The sequence below is a fragment of the Ursus arctos genome, unplaced genomic scaffold (genome assembly GCF_023065955.2).
Source record: "Ursus arctos isolate Adak ecotype North America unplaced genomic scaffold, UrsArc2.0 scaffold_22, whole genome shotgun sequence".
Lineage (NCBI taxonomy): Eukaryota > Metazoa > Chordata > Mammalia > Carnivora > Ursidae > Ursus > Ursus arctos.
The window spans coordinates 38,933,899-38,953,256 of NW_026622897.1; the positions used below are offsets into that span (position 1 = coordinate 38,933,899).

Here is a 19,358-nt window from a genome sequence, read left to right on the forward strand (position 1 = left end):
GGAACACTGGCTTAAGAAGTAGAATCAAAACATTCAGTACTGAAGTAGCAAGTGACATTCAGGTTGAAATTAAATGTGTTACAGTGGTACCCAGCTAAACTTACCTAGCACTTTTTTTTTTTTTTTTTTTAGGTGAAGGCATGGTTTTTCAGAGTAATTTGCTTACATAAAGTAAAGCTTTTAGTCTGACTTTAAATCACTTATTATATGAAGGTCTTGTTTGTATATCCATCTTTTACACTTTATGTGAGTTTGGTTTTTGCTTTCTAGTTTAGAAGAGCTATGGGCTTATTGACCCAAGAGAAGGACTGTCTTTTGTGTAGCTGTGAAGAGTAACTTGACCTGGATGGAGGAGTGAGCCTCAGGCTAGCCCTGGAGCCCTTGCCGAATTTCATCCTGAGATGCAGTTTGGAAGGAAGCAACAGGACAGAAGTTGGACGAAGGCAGAAGGGAGATCCTTGCCTACAATCCCAAATTAGGACTGTGATCTAATTTTCCCAGTTGCAAATACTAATGGGAAAATAATCCATTCTTATCTCAGACTGCTTCTGATATAGCTTCAGATATCTTCTGAATTAACTATGTTTAGTCTACTCATGAAATACCTTTGTGAATTTTCCACTGTGTGTGGATTGGCTATATAGGTATCTCAACAGGAAATTATTTTGCAATGAGCTATACCATCCAGGTTTTATTTCTGTAAATAGCATCATGTGTTGTAGCCTTCTCAAGCAGTTGCTTTAGCAAGCACCACAGAATATTATTAAATCTTCTTTTCAAAACTTTAAGTCTTTTGGTACTTCGAAAGCTTGGGGTAGATAATTATAGTTTTCTATCCTGATATTATTGAGAAGGTTGAGGATAATGGGACATTATATTCATTGATTAGTGATGCGCTGTGACTGGTACCACGAACACCGGATTTTAACCAGAACTTGGAAAGGGGAGAATAAATAAAAGTGTAAGAATTACCTTTCAGGTTTTTTTTTAATTCTACTCCTGCTCATTTCATTGGACACACAAGTCATAAGGTTTTCAATAGTGAAAAGCAAGCACTAAAAATAGGAATTTTGGGGAGTGCCTGGGTGGCTCAGTCGGTTAAGCATCTGCCTTAGGCTCAGGTAATGATCCCAGGGTCCTGGGATGGAGCCCCACACCACCAGAGAAGGCTACAACACAGGCTCCTTGCTCAGTGGGGAGTCTGCTTCTCCCTCTGACTGCTGCTCCCCTTGCTTGTGCTGTCACTCTCTCTCTCTCTGTCGAATAAATAAATAAAATCTTAAAAAAAAAAGGAATTTTTAAAAAAGATTTATTTACTTATTTGAGAGAGAAAGAGAGCGCACACCCATGCAAGCAGGGGAAGGGGCAGAGGGAGAGGAAGAGAAGCAGACTTCCAGGTAAGTGCAGAGCCCGATATGGGGCTCTGATCCCAGGACCCAGAGATCATGACCCCAGCTGAAATCAAGAGTTCGATGCTTAACCAACTGAGCCACCCAGGTGGCCCCAGAATAGGAATTTTTAGGATAGGATAGCACTTGAAAATCCATGATCTATAGAAAATTATAATTCATGGATATTTGAACACATACACACACACACACACACACACAAAGCCCAAATGTGTTTGGAGAATTATTCATCTAATCCCATAAAAACTTTTCTAGTCATTACTTGTGAGTGATTTATGAGCACTCCCTGGTGGCTATTATTAGAACCACTTGAAACAGCAAAAGAAAAGGTGAGTGAAAACTTAATTGCCTGCCTTTATGTAAGTAACACTGCACCCACAGTTCAAACGTGTTTACCCAGTAAATGCAGTATTGTAAAGTATTACGCAATATCAGATTTGCTTCTCTGCTACAGAAAATAAGTGAAATAGCAGATAATTTGATTTTTAAAATGGACCAATACCTATAAAAATAGGTTGCTTGTACCCAGAGCAACCCATCTATAATTTAAAATTAAAAACCCATCTATAATTTAGAATTATAAATGGTTAAGAATTATAAGATAGTAAGTTCATTGTATCTTATTTACTGAAATAAGAGCTTTTTAAGATTTTACTTTGGCAGTATCTAGGGAGAATATTAAAATTGGTTTTGTATTTTTCCTAAAGCCTCTTAGTAAGTTCATGCAAAGTAACACATTCCACAAATATTATGGGATCTTGAATCTCCTGAACTCTGTGACTTGACCCCCCCCCCCGCCCCCCTCTAACCTCGAATTACGTTCTGGAAGAAGTTTCATCAAGCCTCTTGTGTAAATCTGGGAGAAAGAGTTCCATGTGAGCCAAAATTTCATTTCTCTAGATTTTTTTTTAGACCTTATGAAAGTAAAGTCACCAGAGTTGTACCCTGATTCACATTTTTAATTATAGTTTTCCACCATTTTATATGTCATTTTCCTTTATTATGCAGTAGCAACAGTAACTCCTTTAAACCTGCTAAAATTTTAAACACCTTTAATTTATACTTGGATTACTTCAGAACTAAAGAATTTTGTCCACGTGATTGATCAGTTTGTGGGGGTGAAAAGCATGCATTCCCAGGGGATGTACAAAGATAAGGGTCAGAAGCAGCCAAATTGGATTGTAAATCCACTTTGTGCCCTTCGAAAAGTGTTGTTGGCATTTCCATTTTGATGTCTTGAGTTTAGATTCACATGTTGTGAACAGCGGTTCATTGCACGCAAAAAAAGCATATTTAAGATGTAAAACCACGCACATGTTATATTCGCTTATGGAAAAAAAAATAGGCTCCTGTTTGTCTATTATCTATCCAGTAAATCAGTCCTGTTCTGTTAAATTAATTTCAATTCAGTTTCTACCTTTGAAGAACTACACTTTAAAATGGGAAATTTAAGACTGAACACATAGTAGACATTGTAAATTCTGTGAAGAAGGAAACATTTTTTGAAAGGCTGCCATATGTCAAATCTATGCTTGTTATTTTAAAAATATGTATATTTCTCCTTTCATTTTTATAAACACCTTAAGAGGTATAGGGATGAAGACACCAAGTTTCAGTGCTGAGATTAAAATGGAACTGGGTCTAAATTTAACACTCCTGTGCTTAAAACATTCCATGAATTTTAGATTTTGAACTTCATTGCTCATATAAAATCAGTTTTAATCTTGATATTATGATGAGTTTATCATAGTACTTGCCACATAGTAAACACTCAACAAATCATATCTTTTGATGTATCTGTCACTCTTTTAGATGTTTTTCTCCCCTTTCTTCTTTTTTCTGTTTAGTACCTCTGGAACTTATTTTTCTTATTCCTTCAGTTTCACATTTAATAGAATGAGAATAGGAGAAAGAAAGAGGAGAAAAAACGAACAAATCCAAAAAGAAAAAAAATGAAGAAATTTGGGGAAATTGGGTCAAGAAATAATAATTGTCTTGTAGGATAGTTGTTAATTCACATCTCATGTGTTATATCCACAGGTTTTGTTTTATTCCCAGGTCATATTTACATATGGCAGAGATTGAAACCATTGGATACGAATGTGTTGCCAGTGTCTTAGTATAAGGATCTATCAATCGGTCTCTTTCCTAATCCTTCTCTTCCCAATAAAAACATTTCAATCATATTGATTAATTCTGTTATTTTGAGATGGCATATTCTGCCAAACTATTTGAATTTTCCCATGGCACTGAACATAATAGATCCAAAGTGAAATTCATTATCTTTATTTCTTCTCCATCAAAAATACTCTTTATTTCATTTACCCTAGTTCTTAATGTGATGCCAAAGTTCCAGTGCCTGAAGCAAAACCTCTAATGGTCCCTCTGATTCCTCTCCCTCTGGGTCCTTTTCTCTTTTCTGAGAACACTGCAGTTCCCTGTTGCAGTTTGTCAACACTGCAGGCACCTGATCCTAGTACCTTATTACTTCAAACTTGAGTTCCACTCCCAGCTAGTCACCTGGCACACCTTGTCTTCATCTCTTTATTCTCAAACTATCCCACATATTACTGGCTTCCTAGAACAGGTTTTTACAACATGAATTTTCTGTTTAGAAGCCAGCAGGGATTCCATGTTCAGGCTCTTCTTCCTAGATTATGGGTATCTTTTCCTTATTGCAACTAAGTTTCCTACTAAGAATATATACACACTTTTCTCCAGCTAGATAATGTTCTTGTTCTTGTTGGTAGATAATAATATATTAATTCTATGAAGCATGTCATGTGCCAGAACTGTTTGACATGCTTCATGTTCAATCTGTATTCCCACTTTTCAAAAAGTTAACTGAGGGCCTGTAACTAGGTCAATGCACTCACAATCATGATTGACTCTTAATGAATGCTTAACAAATGCTTTCTTTTTCTTCACTGCACTCTCCCTTCCCACCTACCAAGCTTAGTTCCTACCCCCTTGCCTTTATTTATGGTGTTCCCTGTTTATAGAATATTTTTGTCTCTTCAGTGTATCCAGTTCATATTCATCATCCAAATCCTACCTTGACTTATTTAATTCCCAAGAATCTTTACTGTTGTCAAAATCTGAGGTATTTATAAGGAGTTGTCCATAGTTTATCATGTAAAACTAATCAATTTTGTCTTTCAATTTTTCCAAAAATTTTAGCAGTGTTTTAAGATAATCAAATATTTGTTGAATGAATAAAATTTTCCTCTCTTCTCAAATAGACATTAAATTTCTGGAAGGTTTAGTCCATGCCTTAGTTGTTTCCCCTTATCATAGACCTCAACAGTGTGCTTGGCATGTACATAAGTACCTAGTGACTGGGTATGAGAGAGTCCAGGCCATCTGTCTTTCAGGACTTTTATGGGAAAATACCTTCTCATAATGTGCACATAGATATACTTCAACCAAAGGGTAATACTGTAGATTCAGATACAGAAGTGTATTCAGTAGGTAAATACAGGATGAGATTAATTATCTGTGTCAGTTTGGAGGTATTAAAAGCTACAAATTTTGAGCACTTACTATATTAAGACACTGAACTAAGTGTTTTACATTCATTGTTAGTCCTTAGACCCAAGTTAAGTTGTGGGGTTGATGTTGCAGCTGATGCTCAGAATGGCTAAATAGCAGCTAAGAGCAACAGGCCCCAGGTTAAACCCAGGTATTCTTTATTTTAAATATATGTACTTGTGCTATATATTGAATATCATCTCTCTTTTTTTGCGTTTTTAAAAATTTTTTATTATGTTATGTTAGTCACCCTACAGTACATCATTATTTTTTGATGTAGTGTTCCATGATTTATTGTTTGCATATAACACCCAGTGCTCCATGAAATATGTGCCCTCCTTAATACCCATACCAGCCTATCCCAATCCCCCACCCCTCTGCCCACTGAAGCCCTCAGTTAGTTTCCCAGAGTCCATAGTCTCTCGTGGTTCATTGCCCCTTCTGTTTAACCCCCTTCATTCTTCCCTTCCTTCTCCTACCAATCTCCCTGCTATTTCTTATGTTCCATAAATGAGTGAAACCATATGATAATTGTCCTTCTCTGCTTGAATTATCTCACTTAGCATAATATCCTCCAGTCCCATCCATGTTGCTGCAACTGTTGGGTAATCATTCTTTCTGATGGCTGAGTAATATTCCATTGTATAAATGGACCACATCTACTTTATGCATTCATTTGTTGAAGGGCATCTCGGCTCCTTCCACAATTTAGCTATTGTGGACAATGCTACTATGAACCTTGGGGTGCATATGGCCCTTCTCTTCACTATGTCTCTTTGGGGTAAATACCCAGTAGTGCAATTGCTGGGTTATACAGTAGCTCTGTTTTTAACTTTTTGAGGGACCTCCATACTGTTTTCCAAAGTGGCTGTATCAACTTGCATTCCCACCAACAATGTAGGAGGGTTCCCCTTTCTCCACATCTCTCCAACATTTGTTGTTTCTTGCCTTGTCAGTTTTTGCCATTCTAACTGGCATAAGGTGGTATCTTAGTGTGGTTTTGATTTGAATTTCCCTGATGGCTAATGATTTTGAACATTTGTTCATGTGTCTGTTAGCCATTTGTATGTCTTCATTGGAAAAGTGTCTGTTCATATCTTCTGCCCATTTTTTGATTTGATTATTTGCTTCATGTGTATTGAGTTTGAGAAGTTCTTTATAGATCTTGGATACCAACCTTTTATCTGTAGTTTCATTTGCAAATATCTTCTCCCTTTCTGTGGGTTGCCTCTTAGTTTTTCTGACTGTTTCCTTGGCTGTGCAGAAGATTTTTATCTTGATGAAGTCCCACAAGTTCATTTTTTCTTTTGTTTCTCTTGCCTTTGGAGATGTGTCATGAAAAAGTTGCTGTGGCCGATGTCATAGAGGTTGCTGCCTATGTTCTTCTCTAGGATTTTGATGGATTCCTGTCTCACATCAAGGTTTTTAACCATTTGGAGTTTATTTTTGTGTATGGTGTGAGAGAGTGGTTAAGATTCATTCTTTTGCATATAGCTCTCTAATTTTCCCACCATCTTTTATTGAAGAGTCTGTCTTTTTTCCACTGGATGTTTTTTCCTGCTTTATCAAAGATTAGTTGCCCAAAGAGCCGAGGGTCCATTTCTGGGTTCTCTATTCTGTTCCATTGGTCTATGTGTCTGTTTTTGTGCCAGTACCATGCTGTCTTTGTGATCACAGCTTTGTATTACAGCTCGAAATCCGGCGTTGTGATGCCCCCAGCTTTGTTTTTCCTTTTCAACATTTCTTTGGTGATTCAGGGCCTTCTCTGGTTCTACACAAATTTAAGGGCTGTTTGTTCTAGGTCTTTGAAAAATGTCATTGGTATTTTGATCGGGATAGCATTGAAAGTGTAGATTGCTCTGAGTAGCATGGACATTTTAACTGTTTATTCTTCCTATCCATGAGCATGGAATGTTTTTCCATTTTTTTGTTTTTCCATTTTTCTTCCATGTCTTTCAACAGTGTTCTGTAGTTTCTAGAATATAAATCCTTTACCTCTCCGGTTGAGTTAATTCCGAGATAACGTATGATTTTTGGTGCTATTGTAAATGGGATGGATTCCCTAATTTCTCTTCCTTCAGTCTCATTGTTCGTGTATAGAAATGCAACTGATTTCTGAGCTTTGATTTTTTTATCCTGCCACGTTAGTGAATTGCTCTATAACTTCTGGTAATTTGGGGGTGGATTCTTTTGGGTTTTCCATATAGAGTATCATGTCATCTGCAAAGAGAGACAGTTTGACTTCTTCTTTGCCAATTTGGATACCTTGTATCCATTTTGTTGTCTGAGCTGTTGCAAGAACTTCTAGTACTGTGTTGAATAATAATGGCGAAAGTGGGCATCTTTGTTGTTTTCCTGATCTTAAGGGAAAGGCTTCCAGCTTTTCCCCATTGAGAATGATACTCGCTGTAGGCTTTTCATAGATGGTTTTTATGAAATTGAGGAATGTATCCTCTATCCCTGCACTCTGAAGGGTTTTAATCTGGAAAGGATGCTGTATTTTGTCAAATGCTTTTTCTGCCTCCATTGAGAGGATCACATGGTCCTTGACTCTTTTCTTGTTGATGTGATCTATCACACTGATCGATTTGGGAATGTTGAACCACCCTTGCATCCCAGGGATGAATCCCACTTGGTCATGATGGATAATCCTTTTAATGTACTCTTGGATCTTATTACCTAGGATCCTGTTGAGAATTTTGGCATCCATATTCATCAGGGAAATTGGTCTGTAATTCTCCTTTTTGATGGGGTCTTGACTGGTTTGGGGATCAAGATAATACTGGACTCATAGAATGAGTCTGGTAGTGTTCCTTGTGTTTCTATTTTTTGAAACAGCTTCAGGAGAATACGTATTATTTCTTCTTTGAATGTTTTGTATCATCCCCCGGGGAATCTGTCAGGCCCTGGACTCTTGTTTTGGGGGAGGTTTTTGATCACTGCTTCAATCTCTTCATAATTAATCAGTCTGTTTATAAAATCAATTTCTTCCTGTTTCGGTCTTGGTAGTTTATAGGTTTCCAGGAAGGCATCAGTTTCTTCCAGGTTGTTTAATTTATTGGCATAAAGCTGTTGATAAAAGTTTCTAATGATCCTTCCTATTTGATTGGTGTTGGTTGCGACCTCTCCCTTTTCATTCATAATTTTGTTAATTTGGGTCCTTTCTCTATTCTTTTGAATAAGTCTTGCCAGTGGCTTATCGATCTTATTTACTCTTTCAAAGAACCAGCTTCTAGTTCTGTTGATCTGCTCTACTGTGTTCCTGGTTTCTAATTCATTGATCTCTGCTCTAATCTTGATCACCTGCCTTCTCGTGGTGGGTTAGGCCTGTTCTTCTGTTCCAGCTCCAGCTTCTTGAGGTGAGAATATAAAAACTGCATTTTAGATTGTTCTGTTCTTTTGAGTGAGGCTTGGATGGCTATGTCTTTTCCCCTTAGGACCGCCTTTGCAGTGTTCCACAGGTTTGGGACTTCTGTGTTTTCATTCTCATTGGTCTCCAGAAATTGTTTAAACTGATTTTTAATTTCCTGGTTTACCCAGTCATTCTTGAGCAGGATGGTTCTTAGTTTCCAAGTGTTTGAGTTTCTTCCAAATTTTTCCTTGTGATTGAGTTCCAGTTTCAAAGCATTGTGGTCTGATACTATGCAGGGAATAATCTCAGTCTTTTGGTATCGGTTGAGACCTGTTTTGTGACCCAGTATATGGTCTATTCTGGAGAAAGTTCCATGTGCATTCGAAAAGAATGAGTATTCTGTTGTTATGGGGTGTAGTGTTCTGTGTATATATATGTGAGGTCCATCTGGTCCAGTATGTCATTCAAAGCTCTTGTTTCTTTGTTGATTTTCTGCTTAGATGATCTGTCTATTTCTGAGAGCAGAGTGTTGAGGTCCCCTACTATTAACATATTATTATCTATATGTCTCTTAATTCTGGTTAAGAATTGGCTTGTGTATCCAGCTGCTCCCCTCTTGGGGGCATAGATATTTATAATTGTCATATCCACTGGTTGGATACATCCTTTAAGAATAATGTAGTGTCCTTCTGTATCTCTAAGTACAGTCTTTTGCTTAAAATCTAATGTGTCTGATATGAGAATTGCCACCCCAGCTTTCTTTTGAAATCCATTGGCATGATAAATGGTTCTCCATCCCTTCACTTTCAGTCTGGATGTATCTTTAGTTTCAAAATGAGTCTCTTGTAGACAGCATATTGATGGGTCATGTCTTTGTATCCAATCTGCAACCTTATGGCATATAATGGGAGCATTTAGGCCATTTACATTGAGAGTGGTTATTGAGAGATATGATTTTAATGATGTCATGTTGCCTGTGAAGTCTTTGTTTCTATAGACTTAAATATCTGTTCTATATCACTCTTGGGGTCTTTTTACTTTTATAGAACCCCTCTTAATATTTCTTGTAGGGCTGGTTTGGTGGTCACATATTCTTTCAGTTTCTGCTGGTCTTGGAAGATCCTTGTCTCTCCATCAATTCTGAATGACAGCCTTGCTGGATTAAGGATCCTTTGGCTGCATGTTATTCTCACTCAGTGCTCTGAACATGTCTTGGCAGCTCTTTCTGGCTAGCCAGGTCTCTGTACACAGGTCTGACGTTATTCTGATTTTCCTCCCTCTGTAGGTGAGGCATCTTCCCCTGGCCACTTTCAAATTGTATCCTTGGATCTAATATTTGCGAAATGCACTATATGTGATGTGGTGTAGGTCTGCTCTCTTTGATCTTGGGAGAGGTCCTCTCTGCCTCTTGGACACGAATACTTGTTTCCTTTTCCAGATTAGGGAAGTTCTCCGCTATAATTTGTTCAAATATCTCTTCTAGACCTCTCTCTTTCTCCACCCCCACGGGGATGCCGATGATTCTGACATTGGAATGTTTCATTGAGTCAGTAATCTCTCATACTCTACGTTCTTGATTTTGGATTTTTTGGAGCCAGGTTCCCATTTTTTCCTTCTTCTCTATCATTCCATCCTCCAGTTCACTAATTCGTTCTTCTGCCTCATTTATCTTGGCTGTCAGAGCATCCAGTTTAGAGTGCATTTGATTCATAGCATTTTTAATTTCTGCCAGATTTGCTCTCATTTCCACTCTTAGAGATTCTATATTCTCATTAATATTTTCATTAATATTTTTTTTCAGCCTACACATCATCTTGACCATTGTTACTCTGAACTCCATTTCTGACAATTTGGTTATATCCATATCCATTACTTCTCTGGCAGAGGCCACAGTTTCTTTTTCTTTCCTTTGTTGGGGCTTCCTTCTCCTTGTCATTCTGATTAGAAGTGGTTGTGTGGATGTATAGAGCCCAAATTATTGATCAGAATCCAAGTAATGTGCACTTGTTTTATAGGGACCTTAGGGATGTGGGCTTCTTGTTTTTTTCAGCCTGCCTTCTGGGGGAGGGGCCTGCTGCGCTGATACTCAGGCAACCCTTTTTGGGTAGTTTCCCCATTCCCTGTGAGGGGGGTGGGGATGGGCACATTGAGAACTGGTATTTCCAAGCTTTTGTTCTCTGGTGCCTTTCCCTGGTGGTTTTCTGTGACTCTTCTGAGAATCAGAGCAGCAGTGGCCATATTCTAGCCTCTTTCTCTGAACGCAGATATCGCAGCCTGTTCTCCACTGAGCTCTCCTGGCCACTTTAACTCTGTTTCTCTTGGTGCTGCTAAAAGCCCTGCAGCGAGCTGGGTTGTGTGCCCACAGCTACTCTCCTAGTCCCCGCTCCCAGGACCCGCACATCTCCGTCTTCTGCTTCTAACACCGCCAGCCGCGCCCGGTTCTGGTGCCTGCTTCCGAGCTCACTGTTTCAGTGTGGCTCACGTGCTCTGGAGCTCTGGTTTTCAGTCTAGTCGTGCCTGCGCTCCAGAGTTCAGGTTTTCAGTCTGATCGCACTGTGCTCTCCTGAACTCCCAGTCTCAGCCCACTTTTTCGGAGGCTACGGGTCCCTAACTGGCCCGCTCTCCAGTGCAGGAGGCTACCGCCTCCAGGCACCCAAACACGACGGCTTCCTCCCCCTTCCGTTTATCTTCCGATATCTTTGTGCAGATTCACAACTCCCCGCTTCATACCTCAATACTCAGCGCCTGAGATGTTCGTTTATAGAGATCCAGATGTATCTGCCTATGTTTCAGGCTGATTTTGTGGGTGTTCAGGATGATCTAGTAGATATCCAGCTCAATTCAGGGGACCAGCTGAAAAAAGTTCCCTTACTCCTCTGCCATCTTTTTTCTTCCTATTGCATACCATCTTATTCAGCGTCCTTATTCTTGGAGTTTTCACAACTTGAGCAATAAATACCTCCCTGTTTAAGTTACACTAACTTTAAATATATTAGATCATGCTTGTTTCCAGCATAACATAGACATTCAGTAAATGTTAGCCTTTATTGTTACCATTTTGCCAAATTACACATAAGTAGTCATGACACCATCTTTCACCTTATGTAAATAATGTTTAAAGGCAGATGTGTGTGTGTGTGTTTATGTATTTGGAGTTTCATGAGGGCAAAGAAGATTTAGAGTGTGAGAATTAAAAGTGAGCTTTGCTGCTTCCAATCATCTGCCTCTAGAACGATGGCTGTGCAGAGTATCTGGAGGGATGCCTGTCTGAGCTCACAAATGGTAATTAGGTGACGGATGTCATAGGCATCTACAGTCTGTTGTTGATGTCTTGGAAGGGTTTTGAGTATTGATCTGCCTTATACGTCTTTATACAAGGAGTTTAAGTCCTCTTTTCAAGATCTGTCATATTACATTTTTTCGAATTGGAGAATGATAACCATGGAAGGCACTAACACTGTTTTTATTTTTGTGTATACTATTTTTGTGCACTTAGATACTGAATTTGAGAAATAAAACTTGACCAGAGAATAATTAGTCCAGTGAAAATAAGTGAAAGTAAAACACTTTCATTGAAATTTTAGAATTTTGATATAATTTTAAACTTATGGTAAAGTTTTAAGAAGGATATAAGAACTCCTATGTACTTTTTAACCTATTTTAAAATAGAACTATATAATTTTAAATTAGGGTTTTCTCTTTATCTTAGCATTTGCTAATTATATAATAGATCGTATTATCACAGTGGTGGAATAAATTATAAATTTTGTTTGTTAACTGTAGCTATCCCCTTAGCTTTATTGAGGTATCATGGACATATAATATTGTGTAATTTTAAGGTATGCAAGTTGACTTGATATGTGTATATACTGCAAAATGATTACTGTCAGGGCAGTAGTTAATACCTCCATCCTGTCACATAACTACCATTTTAGTTTGTGTTGAGAACATTTATGATTCTGTGTTAAATTTAATGCTTTCTAAAGGTTTTTTCAGTTGAAGATTTCCTCCTAGCATACTGTTTTTCTTAGAAATGTCTGTCTCTTGCATTCAGTCCCTGGCTCCCACACTGAAAACTACTTCTTCACAATATTCTCACAGTTCCAAATTAAAATATTTATCTATTTTAAAGTGTTAGTAAATCCTGATTTGGAGTTTGGGACTAAAATACTGTTCCTTGAAATGAAATAAGGTACTATTGTAGTTCTGTTGGAACCATATGAACATTCAGACAAATCCCAAGTATAAGAAGTCTAATTAAATAGAAAAAAATGAGCCTTATTTTGTTTTGCAGCTGTAGAATAACATTCTAGTGTCGAATAGAGGAGCTTTATATGGTTCAATTTTAAAATGATGCTTAAACTGACTGCGTTAAACCAGTGTAATTAAAGGTATTTGTAAATTTAATATCTGTGTTCTTAGTTACATCTTAGACCATGAAATCAAATATTCAGACTAGGATCTCAACATGGGTACTTGTTTTCCATTATTCACATTATTGTTGGAATTAAGTGAAATAATTTGTGAAAACAACCTTATAAAGTAGAAAATACTATACAACATGCAAAGTATTCCATTTATAGAAGCCATCAAGAGAACAAAAGCTGTTTATTTAAGTAAGTTGAATAAAGGAGCTGTTTTTTTTAAATATTTGCATGAAATTATACAGAAGTTAATGTATTTGCATTTTTAATTTCAGATTCAAAATGCTAATGATGTATTAATTGCTCCACTTGAGAAATTTCGCAAAGAACAGATAGGTGCAGCAAAAGTAAGTGTTATATTTTATTATTCTTCAGATATCCTCCTGATAATTAAAGATGACATACTTTCAGATGTTAACATTTATGAAATTAGAATGACCTTTTAAAAAATTCTGTACATCATTTTTAACTTTCGCACAGAGCTTATTACAAAGACTGAATTCTTTTAAACATAAAAGATATTCTTCTATGAATAGAGAAAGTCAGCATAAATTAGTTCCTTCCATCCCAACAATTGTAGGTAATTAACTGTTTTAAAGAGAGTGAAATTAAGGTAAAATTAAGGAGCTTTTTTCCTAACTATATAAAATAAAAATTAGGTATAGGGTGTATTGAAAACTCAGGCAGTAATTATAAAAGAGCTTTTGTTGTTTTTTTGTATGTTTTCATTATTAATAAAAATATGTTTGTGGGGGGCACCTGGGTGTCACAGTTGGTTAAGTGTCCCACTCTTGGTTTCAGCTCAGGTCATGATTTCAGGGTCCTGGGATCAGGCCCTGTGTTGGGCTCCATGCTCAGCATGGAGTCTGTTTGGGTATCTCTCTCTTTCTCCCTCTGCCCCTTCCACTCATGCTCTCTCTTTCAAATAAATGTCTTTAAAAAAATGTGTTTGTGAAAAAAACTTTTGACATGTTTCTTAAGAGTTTGCATTAATGCTTAATTGATTATGGATCAATTAAAATTTCCCTGAGCTTAATAACTTTTGAAATTTACTTGCATCTTCTTTCTTGGGTCTATACTTTACCTGCTCAGCATTATATAAGGACATAAAATTTAGGGTTTCCAAAACAGAAATCATCATCTCTCATCCTTCTTCCATCTTTTCTCTGTTTTGGTTTTCCATTTAGTCAATGACCTTCCCCTTCCCCATTAGAGCAGTGTTGTTTATTCTACTGCAGAATTATTTTTCCTCCTTTCCTCCTTTCCTTCCATCTGAAACATTGAAGTAGCTTACTAGTTGGTCTCCACACTTCATCTTAATTTTGCTGCCTTCATCATTCTTCAGTGATGAAATTTTCAGTGGTTCTCCTTAAGACAGTTTAATTCCAATAATGAAAGCTCTCCAGTTTTCCACAGTGTGCCCATGTGCTATATTTTAGTATATAGCATATAGTATATAGCTATAATTAATATATACCTTCCTCCTCAGGCACATTGTCTGTTCACCAGTCTCTGTTTATACCCTGACTAGGTCTACGGCTTTGCCCAGATTTCCCTCTTCCTGGAGTATTTTTTACCCTTCGCTTGTTGAAGTCCCGTTAGCTTGCCATGGCTTCATTCATATCATGGCCCCGGAAAGAAGCCCTCCATATAGGGCCTTTCCTCATATTATTTGTTCCCCTTCCAGAATTGATTATCTTTCTTATAGAATCAAGTAGTTTTTTTGCTTATTTACTTTAAAAAGCTAGTACAGTCTGTCTTAAATTAGTTTTATGTGCATTTCGTTACAAATTATAAGCTATTATCAAGTTACGGACTAAACCAGAACCATTTTTATGTTAATTAATTCAGCAAACATTTATCAATATCATAGTCAGCCCACTTGTGGCAAGCATGGTGTTTGATAAGATTAAGGGAGACAGCTGTAAACAAGACGGGCTTGGCTGCTGCTGTTGTGTCCCTTATTATCTTTTGTGGAAAGCAGACACCAGAGTAATTACAAATGCACGAGGATTGTGATACAAGAGTAAAGAGTGCTTTGTGAGAGTGTAATTAATAAAACTGACCTTGTCCAGAGAACCAGGAAACGCCTTGTGGAGGAAGTATTGATTGAGCAGCAGACTAAATGATAAAGAAATAGCTAGAAATGGGGGTTCAGGGGCAGGAAGGGAAAAACCTTTCATATTCCCAAAAAGGGAACAGAGTAGGTATGAATAAAGGCCTTAAAGGAGGGTAGAGACTAACATTTTAGAAGAAAATGGTCCAGGTTGTTAGGAACATAGAGGACAATGGAGACAGAGGACGTGTGCACAGCTTTATTAATGGTCTGTGGTATTTTGCTCCTTATTCTGAGGGCACTGATGAGCCAAAGAAAAGTTGTAGCTAGAAGAGTGATATTTGCATTTTATTTTATTTTGTTTTGTTTTTGTTTTATTTATTTATTTTTTTAATATTTGCACTTTGAATGTGGCACATCATGCAGGGATTGGTGGAGTAGGACTGCTTTGGGAAAACCAGTTTGGGGGCTATTGGATAGTGACTTTAGATTCAAAAGGTGATAGTAGCTGTGGAGACAAAGGGATGTATTTCAGAGGTAAAATGGGAAAGGTAGGAAATGGGTTACTGGGAAGTGAGGAACAGGACATTTCAGGGAATACTTTCAGGGTTCTGGGTTGCATAATTGGGTGATTTTTGGAGTGACTTTACTGAGATAGGCACCATTTATGTTTGGGTGCAAAAATGGTGAGTTTGGCTTTTAGACATAATGAATTTGAGGTTCCTCCAAGATACCCAAGTGAAGATGTTGAGTTGGCACTTGTATATTCAGATCTGAATTAGAAATACACATTTGGGAATTATTGTCTTCTAGGTAGTAATTAAAATCATGGGGTAAGATTAGATTCTTTCTGGGAAAGAATAGAATGAGAAGAGGACCTGGGTTCTATATAATATGAGAACTTAACATTTGATGTTTGGGGAGAGAAAAACAGGAAAGAAAAGGAGGTTGAGAAGGAAGAGCAGAAGAAGGATGAAAATAATGTTCAGTGTGCTAAGAGCGAGGAAGAGTTTTGTTTTTGCTTTTTTTTTCAAGAACAGTAGTAGCTACTCTTTATTTACATCTATAATTGTAGGGCTTTTCACTGAGCTATTACATTTGTGACTTAATTAAGTTCTCACAAGCAACCCGTGAGGTGAGTATAGGTGATATACCTGCTTTCACAATGAGGAAAATGATGAGGTGACCTCAAAAGATCACAGAACTAGGAAGTCTGACTATGTGTCTGAAATTAAGCAATTTTACTTTAGAGCCCCAATTTACAATGTCTTACTTCAATGATATTTTTATAAATTAAGGAGCTTTGGCACCTGGGTGGCTCAGTTGGTTAACTGTCCAGCTCTTAGTTTTGGCTCAGGTCATGATATCAGGGTCCTGGGATGGAGCTCTGTGTGGGGGCTCTGGGCTCATTGGGGAGTTGGCTTCAGTATTGTCTTTCCCTCTGCCCCTCCCCCTGCTCTCTCTCTCTCTCTTTCTCTCTCTCAAATAAATAAAAAAACTTTAATAAAAAAAATTAAAGAGCTCTGTGAAAAATTCTTCAGTACAGAATATCCCAAGTGTTACAGTCCATCTAAAATAGTAGATTTTACTTGTGTATTGATTATTCTTGTTTAAGGGTTTAAGTTAGCTATAGTTAAAATAACATGAATAATTACACCCATTTTATTTTATTTTATTTTTTATTTTATTATTATTATTTTATTTTTTTAAATATCTCAGTTGCTGGGCATATCAGCTGAGAGAACACGCAGTATACTATGACTTTGCCTTGTCATTGGGGGAGGTATTTTAAACTTGCTGTTAAATGAGTTCAAATGAAATCTTGAATCTAAATATTGTTGCACTTGGCCTTTTGGTTGTGGTGATTCTGTGTACTTTATCTGCATGATGCTCTTAGTACTAAATTGTTTTTAAGCTGCTAAGTAATCCTTGTTGAGTAAAGTGAATAAAAACCAGGCATATTCTTCTGAAATATATGTATAGGTCAGGTTTATTTTGGTATTGCAGAAATTTCATAGAAATTAGAAATTAAATTAAATTATTTGAAGGTGTTTATTTTTTTCTATTGCTTTATTCCTTGTTTTAACTTATGTATTTTCCTGGTAAATAGAATTAATTCTCCAAATGATACTCTGCTGCTTTTTACAGTCTATACAATAGAGGTTTCGAGCAAGCATATTCAGGCTAATGAGCTAGCTGGAAAGCAAGAATGTCGGTTAAGTGTAGACTCTTCCACTGCAGTCAGTGACCTCTTCAGCTTGGGCCAAGTAGAAAATGCTGAGTCAAAGTAGCCCACTCCTCACAACCAGGTGATCCTATTTAACTGTAGTGGACAAAGTCTCTAGACCACAAACATTTCCTTTGTAGTTTGTTCTGTGGACTTTGAGACACGTGATACTTCGCTGTGTCAGTTACAGTTGGGGAGAACACGCACCAACGAGAACCATTTGAAAAGATTAATGATGGGGGTTGCTGAAATGAAGGATAGAGGAGGTGGTTCCTATTTTTTGAATAGCTAAAATTATCTATAAACAGTTGTAAAAGTGTATTTACATAGAGGTTCTTAGTGTGCTGGTAGATGCAGAATGGAATTGTTTACAGGCCTGACATATTACATGTGTCGGAGTATATAATTGAATGTTTGATTTCTTTAATTTGTACCTGTTACACTACTAATTTCAGTTCTAAAAATGAGAGAATAGGTATCCAGAATGATTAATGCGAACTAAAATTTTCACAATAGAAATATATCCAAAGCAGCATTATAATAGAGCAAAATTGGTTGTAACTTGTTTGCATGCTTTTGTATAAATTGACAACTATATTTGATTGCATTCAAAATCTCCTCCTTGACCCCAGAATCCATTTTAAGTCCTATCTACATCTGTTATTACATAAACTGGCATACTCTAAAATATAAGAAGTACTCTGTATCTGAGTTCCTACTCAAAGACAAATACATTAGGAAAAAATAGTGTAAACCTACATACATACCAGTCTGTTACATATTTTAAGAGATGGAACTGGCTTTCAGGAGACCAAGGACTCATTTTCCTCATTTAAACAGACTGAGCAGCTAGTTATTGGCATAGTGAGGATTAAAAATTCCTCAGACCAACAGTATTTTGACTCTTACACTGCTGTTCTTTAGAATACTCTTTTGCGAAATATTTTATTTTCCTTACCTTTAGCAAACATGATTCAGTGTGAAATGTATCTTAATTATAAAAATGTTTCAAGTATGCCCACTTTGTTTGTTAGGTTTCAAACTTGCCCACTTTGAATCAAGCCTAGTTAATGTATTTCGTATTTCGTTTGATTTTTAATTTTCCTCGGCACACAGTAGACACTTAATACTAACTTACTTCAGCAGAGATAAGAGACTTGAGAAATATTGCCCATAAAAGTTATTTTCATTTCTATGGAAAATGTTTTTCAAGACTGGCTTTCATTTTTAAGTAGACCTTAATAGAAATCATATGAATACTATTCTATGAAAAATAAAAAATATAATAGTATCATTTCACAATAGGACTTGATTTTCTTTATGTTGGTTTTATGTTGAAGACTGTAATGGAACCCAATGATTCTTGTCCCTTTGTTTTCTCAATAGTAGGGTTTGGTTCTGTCTCCGAGCTTTTATTATTTTTAAACATGTCTTGCACATATAATTATTTTAGCATACAGTATCTAAGTCTATGGAGAATTGCTATGATTAATTTGGTACAGTCTTAGATTTTTATCATGTGAAAAATGACTTCGATCTAATTTGTTGTCTCAAATATACAAATGACTTAGAGAATCTAAAGGATTACAGATATTTTACTTATTCCAAATTAAAAAGTTTTTGCCACTTGATGGAGTTATTAATCTAATTTAATGGGTAATACATTGGACTCATAATGGGAACAATCTAAAAAATTGTGGTTTATAGCGTCAGAGTATGGATTTAGTAGATCACCTTACTTTTCCGCCAGTTGTCAACAAATTCTACAGAGGATGGTCAAGATTGGTTTTTCATGTGCTGCTGATGGCTGCTGAGCTGAGTCTGTTTCCTGGACAGGTATTCTCTGGGGCTGAATTTTCAGGGCAAATTATAAACCATTTGTAGTTGTTTTGAAACTACTTGTAATTCTCTTTATTGTACTTTCTGTCATTAGAACCTATTATATGGGGTTTGAGAATTGTTGATTTTTGTTATTTGGTCATCTTTTTTTAAACAATAATAATAATTACCCTTCGTAATAAGTACCCAAGTACTACTTTACTTGAAACTCATTTAATCCTCACATCCAACATATTAGATAGGAAAACTGTTAAACACATTTTATAGATGAATAAGCTGAGGTGCATAGAAGTTAAGCAAATGGGCTGAGGTCATGTAGCTAGTAAGGAGTACATTCATTTTTTAAACAGAAATGAGATAAAACCTATATGGTTCTTTAGTAGCACCACTACATGTTTGATGCTCAAGAAATATTAATTAATTCCTTTATTCTTAAAGAAGGAAGATTGGCTGATTAGCTCATTTGGAGAGGAGGATAATGTCTTATAATTTACCAGCAAGTTCTATAGAGTTGTACAAC

The 19,358-nt window shown here is 36.7% G+C and overlaps 1 protein-coding gene across 10 annotated transcripts in view; it reads left to right on the forward strand.

Moving 5' to 3' along the window:
* The window catches only part of ARHGAP42 (Rho GTPase activating protein 42), a 317,870-nt gene that overhangs the window by 156,912 nt on the left and 141,600 nt on the right, over nucleotides 1-19,358 (forward strand). For 6 of the 10 annotated variants that reach the window (XM_048217115.2, XM_048217118.2, XM_048217117.2 and 3 more), the window contains one exon: nucleotides 12,992-13,063. The exons of 3 other annotated variants lie outside the window; for them this stretch is intronic. In XM_048217115.2, coding sequence (XP_048073072.1) covers nucleotides 12,992-13,063 — 72 coding nt within the window. Of the gene's footprint in view, nucleotides 1-12,991; nucleotides 13,064-18,749; nucleotides 18,836-19,358 lie in introns of those variants that run through there. One more of the 10 variants, XM_048217122.2, reaches the window with a different exon arrangement.